An 18,405-nucleotide genomic window follows, 5' to 3' on the forward strand; every position below is an offset into this window, starting at 1 on the left:
TTCGTGTATGTACCAATACTTTATTAACACACGTGCTTGAATTACTCGACTGATGGCACACACATGGAGCTCGCTATGTTCTTAAAAAAATAAAGGATAAATAATAGAATAGGTCTACATGTGGATGAGTTTACATGGATGAATGGGAACAATAATTGTTAAGCTAAACCTAAATCATACTGTCGCCTTTTCTTCGCACACGTAATTCGTACAAACAGTCCCTAAGTTCTCGACGCACTCACACTTATTGCATCCTTTCTCACTTTTTGTACCAACTTTGCAATTGAAGAGTAGCGTCTCCCGAGGGTCTAAGCTGAAACAGTTCCGTTAAATGATTGCCATGGTAACCACTTTGATACAGACCATGGTTTGTTGTCTCCGCATTTCAACTCCTGATCCTTTGTGCAAACGCACTCCCCACACTCATTTTCCTTGTAAGGTACTCCCTCCTGGCAAACTACAAACCCAAGGTAAGCAAGGAGACGATTTCGCGAGGTCGACTTACCAAATTTCTCACTGCACAAAACCACACTAACCACAAAAGTGCAGCACATAAAACAGATCGCCGGTTTCATTTTGAATGTGAATTGATTGTAACACTGCTCGTCAATGAATGATTGCGTTGTCTAAACGTACAAGTTGTCATATTTACAGAATTTATCGGTAGTGGAAAAAAACTAATAAAAATAATGCCAATTTCGAGCAACTTTGATCCCGTTTCCAATACTATTCAGAAATGAGGAAACGGAGTCGTACGTAGGTACTCTATTTTTTTAGGACGCACAAATTTTGCCACTCAAGCACGCATTAAAAACGTTCAAAGAGTTATCTACGTGCGCCCTATAATATCATTTATGCCAATTAGGTGATTATTTAATTTCATAGTTGGGGCTCACGCGTGCGTTGTACTCTGGAGGACAATGGAAATCTTCCACTCGCTACCTTTTTCTTTTCTTCTTTTTCGATATTGGGCGCGTCATTCGGCTCTTTGTGAATGAACGGTCCTTATCGCGAACGGGGGAGGTCACCATTAACTAATTAAATCCGGTTTTGGCGATAGCGTCTAAATGGATGACGAAACGCTTTCGACGTTAAAAGTGGAAACGTCACCGGATTTTTGAGAGGCGATCGTAAGAGAGATGACGTTTGCGGGCAGAAAGCAAAAGTGTATCGGGAAAAAGTAATGGCGACAAGTTGTCTTGGTTGTTTAAGTAGGTTAATGCTAGTAATCAATTCAGTTTATGTAATTGATAAAGTTTGAGCGCTCTTCGTGAGCTCCATGGCGGATGTGGAGATTCTAATTCAATCGTACGCATTATCTTTTATCAGAGTTGATTAGGAAAATTAATTAGAACTTTTTAATAACCGCACAGAGATGGGATTTTATCAATTTCTGATATTTCTTATCAAACAAGCATCGGAAATCAGGAACCCCCCTGTCTAATTATGCAAATTCAATATTGCGAGAAAATTCCGAAAAAAATATGTTTTGCAATTTGTTCGTTCCAATAACTCTAATTAAGGTTATGTAAATCGCAGATCAGCTACTATTATAACAGGGACCATACAGGATGACGTTCGACAAATTAGAGACAGGCTGAAATTTGGCCAGGTACTTTGTTTTAAAGTATTAAATATTGTCTGAAACCCCCGTGCCGATGTGCTGAGCCCGTCACCCCAAAACCACCTCCTTAGTGACGTAAAATCTACCTTTTTTGAAATTTCAATTTTTGAATACTTCCTCCTGTAAGGGGGTTTTCGAAGTGCCCCCCCCCCTTCCAACTCTAAGCAACCACCCCTACTCCAATCGCGGGTGTATCGGCTTATCCGGCACCTCATTCTCCGTAGTCCGTTTAGTTCGTACCTACTTGCAGACAGGAGCGTTAATTTGCCCCCCCCCCCCACTTACAGATTTGATGTCGTTTTATTATAAAGTAATGGGATCACACGCGCAACCGATAATAACTCTAGCGTCATTATCGTTTTTTGGGAGGGGATAAGTACAGGTAGCCCCCCCCCCCTTCCGCCCCCCACTACGTACTTTGTCGCTGGTATCTATGCCATCTGATACATTTGGATATGCGCTCAACTGCGTCACTTGAATTAAAGCTAGCGTCATCACGGTTAAGTCATGACAAATTTTCAAAAAGGGGCGGGGGGCAACTTAACGTTACTTTTTTGTATCATGTTTCTAAAAGGTGTAGTTTTTAAGTGGACCATTAGAAGTATCTCAGCAACGGTTTGGAATTTTAATTCGGGGCCTTTTTGGAATAATCGATCAAAACGAATAATTTACACATATTTTCAAAATGGCCGCTTTTCCGGTTGTATCAGATCGATACCGGAAATTTCTTATTGCAAATGGCACTATCTTTTCTGATGCCATTCTTGAATTATTCCTCAAAAAAATTAATATAATTTTGTCAATGTGATGCTATGTCTAACTGAGATGGTTTCGAAGTTTGACATTTTTGACATTTTTTCACTGTTTGAGAGGTTCAGTAAATTACTGTTGTCCGACAACTTAGCAAAATGTTCTTTTTTTTCGAATGGACATCTAAAAATCCACGTTATTAAATGTTATTGGTTATATTAAATTAATTAATTAATTAAATTAAATTAAATTAAATTGTTATTGTTATAATAAAGGTAAGAGTTCGCATAATGTTATTCGAGAAGGATTCTACATCGTAATTGAAATGCAAACCAAAGGAAATATTAAACGGTATAGAAAATAACGTCACAGGTTGATCGGGTAGGACATTCGGGTGCAAGGGGCCGAGTTTTGTACACAGCGAGCAGTATTTCGGGGTGGCATCGGGAATGTGAGAGGATTCGCGGGGGTAGTGTCTTCCAAACATGGAGACCTCTTGGATGAGCAGGGTTTTGATGGTGGTTTTGGAGGTCGTAAATATTCTGATGAAAGTTGTGGGTTGGTTTGCGACGCGGGAAACATCGCGGGTTACTATAGAGATGCAGGGTATGGTGATATCGGGTTCGGTAATGTCTCAGTCGACGTTAAGAAGAACACAGGAAACGGTATGGGGTCTGGGGGAATGAGTTTGGGTTTCAGGGCCTTCCTCGGGGCCTGCTAGTTGGGAGAAGGAGATGGTGGTGTCACCGAAGTGATGAAGTTTGCGAGAAAACTAGGGATCTATGGGTAGGTTGCATTCTACGAGTGCGGTGTGGTTATAATTCATTTTTAGAGAGGGGAGTGTAGCGAGCGAAATGTAGAGTTGTTTTTGGGTTTGGATGCAGTATCGGTAGGTGGTGTTGGTGATTGTTGTGGGGTAGGTGGTGGTAAGTTTGTAGGGGATATTTGTATTTGGATTGAGGATCTCACTTAGGGAATTTATGGTTTGCCTTTATTATGGGCATCAAGGATCTTCTTGAGCCAGGAGCAGAGCTCACCAAGCAAGCGTGGATATAGGTGTAGGTGAAGACTGAAGATAGACTCTATGAAGGAGACGATTCCGTTTCTATGAGAAACGGTGCAGGGTCTATTTCAGGACGCACGCCTTAGTGCTTTACTAAATTTGGGCAGGTATTAAGTTTGCAAAGTCCATAATTAGTGCATTATTATTATTAGAATACGTACAGTGCACATTCACTGTAAACAAACTGTACAATTTATCAGTGAATGTTATTAACAATATTATTAAACTTGAAAATGGAGATACCACATGGGCGTTACCGTTAAAATGGTAACTATTCCACACTACTTTGCCGCAGTTGTAGTCTATGCAGATCCATCCTAACCTGTCAGCACAGACGCACGAATTACACTTTTCCGTACCTGTGGTTCCGGCCGTACAGTTGTGCCATTCAGTGGAGGATTCGCTTAGGAGGAAGCATTAAATTGTACAAAGATGACTAAAAATCTACTTACCAATACATCAGCGTGCACAACAACTTTCCTTTGCTACAACTGCAATCATTGCAATGATTCTCCTTGTAGAGAACTCCATCTTCGCATACTACGGCAGAGGACTTGATCAATCTCGGTTGGAATACCGAGCGCACTTACCAAATTCTTTCGAATCGATCAATCAGTACACGAAAAGAATTATCGACAAAAGAAACAAGTTAACCTTCATTTTTAACTATGATAATTTGATTTCGCAACTGGTCCTTTTAAAAAAGATACAGGTTGTATAATGGGATTATAAGTTTGGCGGCGTATTACGTATTTATCTTTATAGACGTAGCGGATTTATTTACATGGCAACTCGTTTAAATTATTATTAACTCGGGTGACAATCGTAAACATTTACAAACATTTACTCTATTTACTGGTTAAACTGAGATAGTAATTTCTCTACAGATTCACATCCTTTATCTTGTACCTTTGGCAACCTTATACACCAATTTATATCTTTTTGATTTTGATTTCGAAGGTCTTTTAACCACCAATTCCTGACAGACACTTCTTATATACCTGGTTCAGAGTTTCAAAATCCTAAAGCGACGTCTAATTCAATTATTCGATACAAATGAAAAAATATTGCCTTTGCAATTTTCCTATGGTAGATTCGAATTGAATATAATTAACAAAAAAACTTGACTACAGTACACATTTCACTTTTACGATTCATTTTTGTCGATTCTGTATATTTCTAGTAATGATCTATGTATTGAACGACCAAATTGGACCTTTTTTTTAGTAAGTAAGTAACTCTACCAAGCATATTCATTGACTGCCCTCTCGAGCGCTTTCTTTACAAGTTAAATATCCATTTCGTTTATTTATTAGTTATTACTTTCTAAAACTATAACTGATCGGGTCCAAGCATTTTTGCTGATACAATTACCGATCAAGCATTCAAGTTTTGTTAAAATGGCAACCTAGCAAACATACTTACGTTTAAAAAACAATTTCAAAACTCTTTCATAGCATAAATTGGTAGTATGTTATACGATTTAGCGGTCCCATTGAAAACTCAACCAGCTAATACTTCACGAGTAGCCCTTCTAAAACTGTTCTTTTTTCGGGTCCGTTAACTTGGCCCCCCTACTGAGAGATTTCATAGTCGTATTATTTTGAAATGAATGCGCTCGTTATGCCCTCATATGCGCCACCGATAATAACTCTTGCGCCATTATCGTTTTTTAGAAATCCGAAAAAACAGTGGGGGGGGGGCAAGTGAACGTAGCCCCCCCCAGTACGTATTTTGTCCCTTGTAACTAGGTCACCTGATACATTTGGTTATGCTCTCAATTGCGCCACTTGATTTAAAGCTAGCGCCATTACGTTTAAGCCGTGACAAATTTTCAAAAAGCGGGGGGAGGGCAACTTAACGTTTTTAAAAGTTACTTTTTTTAACATCTTTTCATACGAAATTGTACTCTCAGGTATGCGCTGAAATGCGCCGTAAAAAGATATCTTTGCGCCATTATTGTTTTTTGGTTATCCTTAAATATATTTGGGGGGGGGGGCAAGTGAACGGAATCCCCCATAACGCATTTTGCTACCGGTATTTGTGCCACTTGATACATCTGGTTATGAGCTCAATTGCGCCATTTGAATTAAAGCTAGCGCCATTACTGTTAAGCCATAAAAAATTTTTAAAAAGTGGAGGGTCTAACTTAGCGTTTTCAAAAGTTATTTCCGGAAGTGCGTCCATTTTCAAAATATTTTACATCGATTCGGCCTTCGGAGTAACTCCTAAATACAAATTTTTAAAAACCTACCTATTTTACTTTCCCAGAATCGTTTAACTAAAGCTCCCAAAAAACACCCTGTATAGTGTTTCTGAAACACTATAATGGCGCCAAGATTTTTGTTTACGGCGCATTTTAGCGCATGATGAAAGGTACGATGTAGTAGAAAAAACATGTAAAAAAACGTAACTTTTGAAAACGTTAAGTTAGCCCCCTCCCACTTTAAAAAAATTTTTATGGCTTAACCGTAATGGCGCTAGCTTTAATTCAAGTGGCGCAATTGAGCGCATAACCAAATGTATCAGGTGACCTAGTTACAGGGGACAAAATGCGTACTGGGGGGGCTACGTTCACTTGGCCCCCCCACAATGTTTTTTCGAATTTCTAAAAAACGATAATGGTGCAAGAATTATTATCGGTGGCGCATATGAGCGCATAACGAGCGCATTCATTTCAAAATAATACGACTATCAAATCTCTCAGTGGGGGGGCCAAGTTAACGGACCCTCTTTTTTCATATTCATGCTATCTCCCCCCAGAGGATAGATCTACACGATGTTGGTACGAAAACCAACCAATTTAGAATAAACCTTCCATAAATGAACCGGATTTCCGTGAGTGTTAATTTGAGCTTGTATCCCCTTCTACTTGAATCTAGGGTGTAAGTTAACCAGCGAATTACCATTTCAACGAATCCTATGCTAGATGGTGATCCCAGCATCCAAGGTGCAACTGTTCGAAGGGTAGATTTAGACGCCTTATAAATATGGAAAATTATATTCTTGTATTTGAATTTCAATACGCACCGCATCCTTTTAGATATTTGACGTGTGAACTTTTTATCCTTAAATAGAAACAGTATGACCCATTCGCTTTGTGTATGTGGGCAACGTTGGAAAGGATCTTCCCCTTGTAATTAATATTTGCGTATGAACTCAACGGTTATTGGGAAACTTTTTCGTAAACGGTGCACACATTCACTTAATTCGACTTGTTCACCTTTATCACGATGCGACGTAAAGAGAATCTCTTTAGCTTTCTTCCACACAACTTTACAACTAAACAAGACAGGCTGTTTTTACCACCCGCACGTTAGTAAGGGAGGTATTGCATTGAGATAAAAAACAATCCACCACTTCTCGGTGAAGTCGATCGGTCCGTCGGTCTGTCGGTCCGTCGGTCTGTCTGCCGGCCTGCTGGTCTGTCTGTCTGTACTTCCATTTCCGGCTAAACGGTTGAACCGATTTAAACCAAATTTGATACACACATTTTTAGACACAGGTGTGCGGGTGGTATTTGTGCTAGCCACAGAAAATTTTTTCAAATGCGCTCAAATACAACACCTCACAAAAAGAGACGGCCACGTTTCAAACATCCATCACCAAAAAAGCTTCGATTAACGTTTTCCACTTGTATTTAAAACAATTTCTCAAATTACAATCTGTTTGTTTCGGCGATAAAATGTGCTTATGTTGAAAGTAATTAGCTACGTAGAGATAAGAAAATTTCTTATCTGCAACCGGAAAAAAACATGAGATAAACTTTACGCAAATAATTCCAACCTGAATAAATCTGGTCTATATCACGTCAGTTCGTTACAATTAACTAAACAAAAGCAAATGCAAAAAAAGTCAATTATTTACACAAAATTAACGATAAATAATTCCGCTATAAAATATAATTGTGTTACGTTCACTTTGGGCAAAAGAAACAAAATTACCTTAAGATATGGACAAGGTAAAGCCCAGGAAAAGTAGAGGTGGGGTTCCTATACACTAGCAAAACGAAACAGAAAGGAAAATGTAGTAATAGTAAACTGGATAGGCGCAAACTAGAGGGAGGAATGTCTTCCGCGAAGGGGGCTTGTCTTGGGAAGGTTTCTAGCTGATATTGAAGGTGTGTTTAAGAACCCCAAATTTGACTTCATTAGTAAAGCTGCTCCAACTTTGCCATTGGTGTGTCCGCGCCATGCAAAGAATCTGGACGTCGACGGAGATGAGCTACTCGTCACCAGGGTAGAGTGCTGCTGTGGTGTATGGTGCTCGTGGACCCCCCTGAAAGAGGACAGCGCATAGGATACGATACCGCAATCGTTATAACTGGAAAGTTTCCAAACACAGTGAATGAGAGCATGCAGAGAGCTCTTGGAGGGGTGTATAGCAGACAATGTGGCCATAATTCTCCATGGTTACAATAGTGTCCACCAATATACATTCATCACCTTGGTTTGAAGGTACCAACTTTGACCATGGCTCCGCTTCTAGGACTAGAGCCATTACACTTAGCTCTGACGGCGTAAGCTCGGAAGGCTTCCACACGACAAAACGATCGAGGTGAGTGGAAGGATCGAAGACGTGCTGAAAATAGGGGTGGTCACATTCATAGCCACAGGTTTATCAGTACGTTATCAAGCTGTTCCAATGCTGAGGTCACAAAACCCGAGGCCCACCTGAAGTTATTTCATCCATTCGGCATATTTCTTTAGTGAAACTAACAAAGAATGTTACAAATAAGAACAGTACGCGTACTAGCAGCAGTCCTGATCAAGCAACCGCAGCGCCGGAACCGCGGCAGCTTACGCAACCTACATTTTTTCTAGAAAAGGGTAGCAACCATCAAGTCATTTTTCTAAGGCAAGATTTAATACTTTCAGTACACAACTAACTGTAGAAGGCATTTTCTGTTGACGAAGAGATCAGAAAATAAATGTAATTACCCGGAACACGGACCTACGTAGACGGGGACAGAAAGGAAGTGGAGGGGGTCACTGTAACGCATATTATTTGATCCGGCTTTCGTGCAGGTTTATTTGCGAGCATAGTGAGCGTTGTAGTATCCCGCCATGTAGTCAACAATTTTTACGTATTGGTAACTCCTATTTCAATAAGAACCAGCAAAAATATCCGAATGCAAGAAACGAATCCCATGCCCAAAGTGAAAGCTACCACCACCGAATTTAAGAATTATTCTCCTTGCTTCAGTCAGACCGCTCAATATCTTATCACATGTCTTTCAGAGAGTAGCATCCTGGCATGTGTCAGTGCCATACAACCAACCACCACCTTGTTGTAAAGGGTGCCAAAATCAGGCCGGGCACGTAGAAAATTAATCATGGCGGATGTTCTTTCAAATCCAAAACCAAAACTTGAAACTTCACCCTAACAATGATGATCGAGGGTATGATAGCGAGAACCAAGGTAACGTAGTAAACAAATGAAGTTGTAGTTAACGTGGGTATTCCCTCAGCAAACCAGTTAATTAGCGTCTATCTACTACCTAATGATGGTTTATATCACTCGTTTGGGCATTTAAATACACCTCTTACACACGCAGATCTTCATAAACGCCTCAAAAAGCCATGAAGGTCGTAGTGATACTTGTTGCCGTGGTGACGCTTGCAGTTGGGGACGCGTTTGGTAAGCTATCGTAAAATTTCACCCTTTACTCACATTGATCTCGCAGTTTGCAAGGAGGGAGAAAGTTACAAGGAAAACAATTGCAACAACTGCGGGTGTTTCAACGGGAACTTAGGATGTACCATGCGCCTATGGTAAGGGATGCGGGGTATTACTCATTTTGACCGCGACTTTTTTTTTAGTGAATCCGGCCTCACCAAACAGATGCTTAAGTGTAAAGTGGGAACGATGTCTACTAACGCCTGTAACAGTTGCTGGTGCGTCGAAAATTTGGGCACCATTTGCACCAATAATAAGTGCTAATTCAATTTTGTAATAACCCCCACCTTGGACCTTGACAAGTTTTTCTTCGTAAAATTATTTATTAAAGCAAGCAGGTACATTATTAGAAATAGGTTGTTCGTCTGTCCCTCCGTCCGTCTGTGTGCACGAGTTGTGAGGTCACGATAACCCTCAAGCTGAAGGTCTTAGGGTTAGATCTTCTTGGTCCAAGTAAGAAACGTATTGACTATGGAGTTAAAATGCAAAAGGTAACCAAAGTCATCAATTTTACAGTTACAAAGACACGCGTTCACCTAAAAGTAAACAGAGATTTGGGTTACGGGGCAAAAGGCTGATTACATTGATTTACGCGGAAAAAATTCTAGTGCATACCGCGAAATTAGACAAAGATTTTTGTGAAAAGGCGCACGTTTTAATCGCATAAATTAAACGACCAAGGACAAACTAATTAAGCGCACCAGTATATTTTCTTTGCAATAAAGGGATATTGTAGAAAAATCAGTGTAGTCATTTCACTGCTATTGAAAGCAAAAATGACATGACCGGTGAGTTCGCACTCGTAATGCCAACAGTCTTCTAGTTATCTGTATCCAAAAAATATTCATAAATAAATAATATGTAAAATTCGGATTCCGTGAAAATATCTCCTTTTGTTGGTGACACAGGTTCATAATAATTTACAAAACCGATCATTAAAAAAAACCACGCCTAACGAACAATTTATTGATTTGCGTAAGAATGTAATGCAGGGTCAGTTCCAGGCCGCAAGGTTCAATCTACAGCTCTGTTCTTTGATTCTCCCGAAATGTTGTTTCCCTTTTTGAGTGTAATTAAGTAGATGCCTAAGTGATAACGACTCTTAGCGGCATTTATCTCTCTATACAACTTTAATCGAAGGTTACCGTACCCAGGACCTTCAGATACCTTCTGGACTGGAGAAGATCAGACTAATTAACAATATTTTTCATGTACTTTATTTAAGAGACTTCTGAAATTTACCATTCACAAATGGAGAGAAGCAGAGTCGTATTGAGATCTACTTTATCTAATATATTAAATTATCAGATTTAATTTATTCAAATGCAAGGGTTACTTCCTGGGATATTGTAAAATGTGTTTAACATTGATTGCTATTATTTTTATATGCTACGATAAGTCGTTGTAACCTTCTAAGTGGTTCGGCAATACGAAATACTGCTGCGCAGTTATTTTAATAATTGCCACCTAGATTTAGATTGTTGCTCTCTACCATGTCATGGATAAAGGGATGACTGTTACCAACGCCTAAACGTTAAATCAAGGGCATTCACACCTTGCTTCCGCTTCCCGAAGAGCAAATATTTACCACTACTTCAGTGAACAGCGTCTCTACGAAAATAACATCATAAAGTGACGTGCCATAAACCATGTACATATTTACCTCATTCCAAAAGGGTGTGAGAAATACGTAGTTCTATATCTACCTGGAATGTGCCGGTTGCCAACGTATTACTGAGCTGAACGATGAAGCTTCTCCTGGTCCTTTTCTCAGTTATTGCTGGCCTTTATACCGCGGCTGGCCAAAATGAGAGTAAATTTGGTAAGATTTCTTAACGTGAGGACATTGATCCTTAGATAGATTTTCAGTGTGCAAAAATGGAGTTTCTTATATAGAAAATTTCTGTAATCAATGTGGCTGCAATGACGGCAACCTAGTGTGCACTAAAATAGGATGGTAGGTGACGCAGTGTCATCGCTCATTCCCTTAGCGTTTTTGTTTGTAGCTCATGGTCTGATCGTTTCAAAAATTGTACGCAGGAACAAGACTTTTACTACAGATGCGGTTACTGCCAATGCGTTAAGGACTTAGGATTCATCTGCTCCCGATATAGGTGCCCAATAATTGTGACTGAGACTACGGTCACAAGCCCTACGGAATCTCCATAAAATGTCCAAAATTCTGCTTAATAGAAAGGTGTAGTAATTATTATTATTATGGTCGGTGTTTCTTGTGAGAACTCAGGTCTAGCCTGGTTAACTAATCGCACGGATTAAAATCAAGTAACGATTAGTGTCTGTGTCTGTGTCTGGGGAAGTTATGTAGGGTTCTAAAGAAAAATAAAAATAAAATAAATATTCACACACTCACATTGGAAATCTAGAGATAGTATGTAATTCTTACTTACCAACATAGCTATTAATGGCCCCAATAGTCAACGCTATCAGGAAAGAAGAAAACAAAACAAAAATATCATTATAATAATTCCTGTAATTATTATTATTATTATTATTATTATTATTATCCCTCTCTTGTTTTGGGCCCTCAACAGGCATGCGCCCAATTACAGAGTGACCCGCATAATGCTATTTAGATAATAATAATAAGTAATCATTTCAGTAGAGTTGTAGGAACCTGTAATCGATGGTGGAGGCGATAAAAAATTAATTTTCAAAATTCTTATGATTTATTATCCTTTGCACGCTATTTTACTCACCAAATGGGACCAGTAAAGGTTTAGAAACATAGCACCGCAAGTAAGACCACGGGACAGACAGACAGAGAAATGCAACAAGGGTATAAAACTACAGAAACCACAAACATTGGCAGAAACTAAACAATCAGAAGTTATAGAAACGACTGGGGCTCCAGCTGGAGTTGCAGATGGTACCGAATGAACGGAAAACGAAGAATACGCAAAGGGCTAGAAAAACTAGGGAAGATGTAGAAACTGTAGTTGAAGCGCAATCTACGTGAACTGGAACTGCGGAAACTACGGAAACCACCGAAACAACAAAACTACGAGAACTAGAGAAATAATAAGCACCGTTGAACCTACAACAAATAAATTGCATAAAGTACAGAATACAGACACCACGGAGACTTCAGATGTGACAGAAATTATGAAAGCCACGGCGTCTACCAAAATTGCTAAAGTTGCATAATTTACAGAAATTACAGAATATACAGAATTTACAGAATTTACAGAAATTACAGAAATTACAAAAATTACTGAAATTACAGAAGTTACAGAAAGTGCAGAAATTGCAGAAATTACAGATATTACAAAAATTACAGAAATTACAGAAATTACAGAAATTACAGAAATTACAAAAATTACAAAAATTACACAAACCACAAAAATTACAAAAATTACGGAAATTACAGAATTACAGAACTTACAGAAATTACAAAAGTTACATGAATTACCTACAGAAATTACAGAAAATACAAAAATTACATAAATTACATAGAACACAACTGAATATCAAGGTCATATCGGAAACTATAGAAACCAGGGTGTATACGGAAACTACGGATAGGACGGAAGCTACAGACACCACGACAATTACAGAACGAAGATGAGGTATAGTAACCCCATAGTTACTAGAGGCAGAAACTGCAAGAACTACGAACAGGGAATACAAAATCTACACATCTTACTGAATCTACACACCTGTATAATCTACAGAACCTACAGAATCTACAGAATCTCCAAAATCCACGAAATCCATCTAATTAATAGCATTTACAGGATCTACAAATTCTACAATATCCACAGAATTTAAAGGATCTACGTAACTAAAATTACATATATACAAAATCTACAAAATCGGCAGCATTTACAGATTCTATAGAATTTAGAGAATGTCGAGAATCTACAGGGTGCAAGTATTTGCAAAATTTACAGAACTTGCAGAACAGAATTAGAAATTGTACACAATATACAGAATCTACTGTTTCTGCCAGATCCACAGTACTTACATCATCTACAAAATGTATGTATAGCAATTAAACAATCTTCATTTACAGATTAGAGAATTTACAGAGTGTGAATGTATGAATTTTAGGAGTTTAGTAATTTACAGATTTGCAGAATTTGCAGAATTTACAAAACTTGCAAGATGTATAAAACTCACAGAATTTACAGAATCCACAGAATTCACAAAACTTACAAGATGTACAGCACTTCCAGAAGTTACAGAACTTACAGAATCTGCAGAATCTACAGAATCTACAGAATCTACATAATCTACACAATCTACAGAATCTACACAATCTACAGAATCTACGAAATTTGCGGAACCTACAGAATGTACAGAATCTACAGAATCTACAAAATTCACAAAATCTACAGAATTCTAAGAATCTACAGAATCTACCGAATCTACACAATCTACACAATCTACAGAATCTACAGAATCTAGAGAATCTACAGAATCTACTAAATCTACAGAATCTAAGAAATCTGCGGAACCTACAGAATGTACAGAATCTACAAAATTCACAAAATCTACAGAATTCTCAGAATCTACAGGATCCATCGAATTAATTGAATTTACAGGATCTACAATTTCTACAAAATTCTACAGAATCTACAGAACATACACAATCTACGGAATCTACGAAATCTGCGGAATCTACAGAATCTACAGAATCTACGGAATCTACATAATCTACAGAATTCTCAGAATCTACAGAATATCCAAAATCCGCAGGATCCATCGAATTAATTGAATTTACAGGATCAACAATTTCTACAAAATTCTACAGAATCTACAGAACCTACACAATCTACGGAATCTACGAAATCTGCGGAATCTACAGAATCTACAGAATCTACGGAATCTACATAATCTACAGAATTCTCAGAATCTACAGAATATCCAAAATCCGCAGGATCCATCGAATTAATTGAATTTACAGGATCAACAATTTCTACAAAATTCTACAGAATCTACAGAACCTACACAATCTACAGAATCTACGAAATCTGCGGAATCCACAGAATCTACAGAATCTAGAGAATCTACAGAATCTACTAAATCTACAGAATCTACGAAATCTGCGGAACCTACAGAATGTACAGAATCTACAAAATTCACAAAATCTACAGAATTCTCAGAATCTACAGGATCCATCGAATTAATTGAATTTACAGGATCTACAATTTCTACAAAATTCTACAGAATCTACAGAACATACACAATCTACGGAATCTACGAAATCTGCGGAATCTACAGAATCTACAGAATCTACGGAATCTACATAATCTACAGAATTCTCAGAATCTACAGAATATCCAAAATCCGCAGGATCCATCGAATTAATTGAATTTACAGGATCAACAATTTCTACAAAATTCTACAGAATCTACAGAACCTACACAATCTACAGAATCTACGAAATCTGCGGAATCTACAGAATCTACAGAATCTACGGAATCTACATAATCTACAGAAATCTCAGAATCTACAGAATCTCTAAAATCCACAGGATCCATCAAATTAATTGAATTTACAGGATCAACAATTTCTACAAAATTCTACAGAATCTACAGAACCTACACAATCTACAGAATCTACGAAATCTTCGGAATCTACAGAATCTACGGAATCTACAGAATTCTCAGAATCTACAGAATCTCCAAAATCCACAGGATCCATCGAATTAACAAACCTTCCGAGTAGCATGGAATTTTATCTGCTACATATGCCCACGTGGTCTAGTACGCAATACGAAATTGAAATACCCTAATAAATATCTATATAATTACAAATTAAGAACTTTAGGTGTTGCAACAAATAATAGGAATGGTTGCAGCCTAAGACGCTGCATCCAACAAAACACAAATGGATCGTGAACGCGACACGGAATCACTAAAAATCCAAGCATGCACATTGTAAAAACTCATTAAATATTGATTAAAATTTCCAGCAAGCATCCAGAATGTAAGGACTCAATACCTCATGGAGCCTCAAAGCTTAAAATTTTCAAAAAGAGGACCCAAAATCTGAAATGCATATTTGAAGATACCCAAAGGCAAACGGGCCACTAGATGTTGATCACAAGAGTACGAAGAAATAACAAAGGCCTCAAAACCCCAAGATTCAAACGCTCAAATAATCTACAACTTAACGATACAGTGAATAGTAGACTCAGTGAACTGTAGAGACCGGAGCTCTATGACTAGAAACTCAAAGGTCTTCAGCAGTCACTCCAACAAACATCAAAGCCTGAGATTAAACTCTCATGTTCCCAGATACTCAAAGACCTCCCGCAATGAAACTTTTAGAAGTCATAATACCTTCTCTTTTCTCTGCAAAATTCTTCCCACGTGGATTTGAATACGACACGCTGCCGCTTAATCTGATCAGGCGAGAAATTAACCATTTCTTACGTCACAAAGGAGTAAATATTGAACATTGCTTCTGTAAAATAGTCGTTTCAAGAAAATATGATCATAAAGTAATCGTTTTTTATGACATAGCAGCACTTATCTTAGTGCAAAATGTAGTGATAACGGCACGATATATCTCCTCAGTAACGTCTTCACCTAGCACATTGTTCAGCTGAAAGAATGAAGGTCTACTTGGTACTCTTCGCAGCTGTTGTTGCCCTTTGCATTGTGGCTGGCCAAGATGAGGATGAATTTGGTAAGATTCCCTTATATATACACTGATCCTTAGTGTAATTTTATAGTGTGCGAAGATGGGGTTCCATATATCGAAAATGATTGCAATGAATGTATTTGTGGTAACGGTACCATAGGGTGCACTAAAATGCATTGGTAGGTACACATGAATATTAGTAGGTACATTGAGTAAACGTTTTTTTCTAGTTCATGGTCTGACGACTATAGGAATTGTACGGTGGGAACGGAAACGACCTCCGATTGCAATACCTGTCACTGCGTCGTCGACTGGGGGCTAATTTGTACAAATCACGATTGCAACGCAACGACGACTCCCTAGACGACTCCAATCCACTATGGAACGGAACCGTAAGAAACTCGAATTTTAATGTGTAAATTTATGTAACCTATGGTGACGGCAATAAAAATGGTTGTAATTTTTTGGCAAGTAGGAGGACATATTCCACCCGGAGATTTCTTATATGTTCAGAAGAAAATTCAAACCCTTAATTTTCATTTAAACCTCCATGTTATGGAGATTTTGATGTGGCGCAGGAGGTATTGCTCCTCATATTTCACATGGTACCTGTTGTACACTTTTTCTAGCTGCCAGAATTTGAAGAGGTTGTTGCAACACTGTATTTTCCTATCAGGATAGTGTAGTGTGGGGAAAGGTTTAGAAAAATGTAGTGTAATTTGGTTTTTCGTCGACCTCTCGATAACAATATAAATTACTCCTTAGTGACGAGTACAATGATGAAGATTATTAATCGTTAGCAACCATTAATGGTTAGCAACCAACCATTATATGTTAGCAACCATTAATCGTTAGCAACCATGTTGTGTCCCAACAAATTTATGTTATTTGTCATTGATCAGATCAAAGTAATAGGGAAAATTAATGAGATATTCAATTGTTATGTTTAACGTTCGTTATGTCAATATCAAAAATAAATTAGATCGATAAGAGAAAATACACGGGAGTGTTTTAATTAGTAATCCAACTCCAAAACATGGTCCTTCGAGTAAAAAATCGTTGTCGCGTCTCTCGTTGGTTTCAATTGCTGAACGTCTTCAATTAAGAAGAATTGCCGTATCATCGAAATTGTCATCCTGTCTCTCGTTTTAAGAAGAATCGCATCATCGAAACGCTATAGAACATTACGTTTTATTCAAGTACTGGCCACGGAACATGGAACCAAAATCATTGCATTGATTAAGAAAAATCGTCGCTGGACATATATTTGCCATCAATTCACGTAAATCTCCATCCATTAATAATTACCTAATCCTATATTGTAGTACACAATTCTTTTTCTCGTTCACGTTACATATTCTCAAAAATGTCAGACATAAAGGTTTTAATTGCTAAACGTGGTGGTATAAAAAGTCAACTAACACGATTTTCTACTTTTTTGAATTCATACGATAATGCCAAATTAACAGAATTAAAGGTTAGATATGATAAATTGCAGGGCTTGTTGAGTGAATTTTCTAGTATACAACAAGAAATTGATGTTTGGTATGCTATAAAAGACAATGAAGACGAGTCACTTAGGAATTTGCAAGAAAGCGAAAGGTTCGAAAATGAGTATTATAAGCTCATGTCATTAGCGAGAGAACAATTAAATTAAAACCGGTCAGTATCGTATCTCAACTACAAGAAAATCCTATTGAATTCAAACCAAAAAGTGCTTTTAAATTACCTGCGATAGATTTGCCATCATTTGAAGGTAATTATGAACAATGGTTGTCATTCTATGAAACTTTCAATAGCTTAATCCACAATGATAAAAATCTGTCTAATATCCAGAAACTGCATTATTTAAAATCATGTTTAAAGAAGGAAGCGGCGCAAGTCTTAGAATCCTTACCTATCACTTCTGACAACTACCCTATTGCATGGGATTTGCTTATGAAACGTTATCATAATAAAAAACTCATTATTAAGACGCACGTAAATGCTTTATTTTCATTACCAACTGTAACAAAAGACAACTCTACTGCAATTCGTCAATTAATAGATAAATTAACGTTAAATTTAAAAGTGTTACATAACTTAGGATTACCTACTGATCATTGGGATGTTTTAATTATTCATTTAGTAGTTAATAAATTAGACTATCTTACTACACGTGAGTGGGAGGATGAAATTATTTCTGAAATTCCTGCCTTAAGCGAACTACTTGAATTTTTAAAACATAAATGTGACATATTGGAATCGCTACAATTTGATAAAGGAAGTAAAATAAGTTCGAATCAATTTATTCAAAAACCAAAATATACGCCTATGCAACGTTCTGTAAATAATGCGGTGCTATCGCCGCAAGAATCGAACCCGAAAAAATGTCATTATTGTAATCAATCGCATTCTATATTTGCATGTGACAAATTTAACGAACTAACCCCGGAAAATGCTCTTCAGGAAGCCAGGCGGTTAAAACTTTGCACAAATTGCTTGCGCGAAGGTCACAGTACGATTAATTGTAGATCAATGGGGTGCAAACATTGTCATCGAAAGCACGATACACGTTTTCACGTTAGAAATCAAAAATTTGAATCATCTACATTAAATAATAATCCATCGACATCTAATGAAAGTAGTTGTAATCATGTCAGTAAAACACTAACGTCAAAGGCTATACCTTTTTATC

The 18,405-nt window shown here is 37.7% G+C and overlaps 3 protein-coding genes and 2 long non-coding RNA genes across 5 annotated transcripts; 3 read left to right on the top strand and 2 right to left on the bottom strand.

Moving 5' to 3' along the window:
• On the bottom strand, positions 1-849 carry LOC116181478 (antistasin-like). The gene is made up of 3 exons (XM_031501860.1): positions 506-849; positions 364-457; positions 1-313 (listed from the first exon to the last, which is right to left on the bottom strand). Exons 1-3 carry the CDS (start codon positions 573-575, stop codon positions 175-177), a joined length of 303 nt encoding a protein of 100 aa, XP_031357720.1. The 5' UTR covers positions 576-849; the 3' UTR covers positions 1-174.
• A 2,730-nt stretch (positions 850-3,579) lies between these two features.
• On the bottom strand, positions 3,580-4,126 carry LOC116180215. The gene is made up of 3 exons (XR_004147098.1): positions 4,028-4,126; positions 3,890-3,977; positions 3,580-3,840 (listed from the first exon to the last, which is right to left on the bottom strand). It is a non-coding gene; the product is annotated as an uncharacterized LOC116180215 (long non-coding RNA).
• Positions 4,127-8,968: 4,842 nt separating this feature from the next.
• On the top strand, positions 8,969-10,301 carry LOC116181485. The gene is made up of 3 exons (XM_031501866.1): positions 8,969-9,077; positions 9,124-9,211; positions 9,260-10,301. Exons 1-3 carry the CDS (start codon positions 9,020-9,022, stop codon positions 9,378-9,380), a joined length of 267 nt encoding a protein of 88 aa, XP_031357726.1. The 5' UTR covers positions 8,969-9,019; the 3' UTR covers positions 9,381-10,301.
• Positions 10,302-10,841: 540 nt separating this feature from the next.
• Positions 10,842-11,423, top strand: LOC116180217. Its single transcript, XM_031500101.1, has 3 exons — positions 10,842-10,938; positions 10,986-11,073; positions 11,123-11,423. Exons 1-3 carry the CDS (start codon positions 10,863-10,865, stop codon positions 11,283-11,285), a joined length of 327 nt encoding a protein of 108 aa, XP_031355961.1. The 5' UTR covers positions 10,842-10,862; the 3' UTR covers positions 11,286-11,423.
• Positions 11,424-14,867: 3,444 nt separating this feature from the next.
• On the top strand, positions 14,868-16,199 carry LOC116180828. Its single transcript, XR_004147168.1, has 3 exons — positions 14,868-15,773; positions 15,820-15,907; positions 15,959-16,199. It is a non-coding gene; the product is annotated as an uncharacterized LOC116180828 (long non-coding RNA).
• Positions 16,200-18,405: the final 2,206 nt, after the last annotated feature.

Source organism: Photinus pyralis, unplaced genomic scaffold (assembly GCF_008802855.1).
Source record: "Photinus pyralis isolate 1611_PpyrPB1 unplaced genomic scaffold, Ppyr1.3 Ppyr1.4_LG9, whole genome shotgun sequence".
In the NCBI taxonomy this organism is placed as follows: Eukaryota; Metazoa; Arthropoda; class Insecta; order Coleoptera; family Lampyridae; genus Photinus; species Photinus pyralis.

What these genes read in the sequence shown, in the direction of transcription:
- LOC116181485 (XM_031501866.1), top strand. Translation starts at nt 9,020, where the DNA reads ATGAAGGTCGTAGTGATACTTGTTGCCGTGGTGACGCTTGCAGTTGGG. An exon ending in TGCAGTTGGGGACGCGTTTG is followed by an intron (nt 9,078 to 9,123) that starts GTAAGCTATCGT and finishes TTGATCTCGCAG; the next exon opens with TTTGCAAGGAGGGAGAAAGT. An exon ending in GGATGTACCATGCGCCTATG is followed by an intron (nt 9,212 to 9,259) that starts GTAAGGGATGCG and finishes CTTTTTTTTTAG; the next exon opens with TGAATCCGGCCTCACCAAAC.
- LOC116181478 (XM_031501860.1), bottom strand. Translation starts at nt 575, where the DNA reads ATGAAACCGGCGATCTGTTTTATGTGCTGCACTTTTGTGGTTAGTGTG. An exon ending in TTTGTGCAGTGAGAAATTTG is followed by an intron (nt 458 to 505) that starts GTAAGTCGACCT and finishes TTGGGTTTGTAG; the next exon opens with TTTGCCAGGAGGGAGTACCT. An exon ending in TGCGGAGACAACAAACCATG is followed by an intron (nt 314 to 363) that starts GTCTGTATCAAA and finishes GAACTGTTTCAG; the next exon opens with CTTAGACCCTCGGGAGACGC.
- LOC116180217 (XM_031500101.1), top strand. Translation starts at nt 10,863, where the DNA reads ATGAAGCTTCTCCTGGTCCTTTTCTCAGTTATTGCTGGCCTTTATACC. An exon ending in CCAAAATGAGAGTAAATTTG is followed by an intron (nt 10,939 to 10,985) that starts GTAAGATTTCTT and finishes ATAGATTTTCAG; the next exon opens with TGTGCAAAAATGGAGTTTCT. An exon ending in GTGTGCACTAAAATAGGATG is followed by an intron (nt 11,074 to 11,122) that starts GTAGGTGACGCA and finishes TTTTGTTTGTAG; the next exon opens with CTCATGGTCTGATCGTTTCA.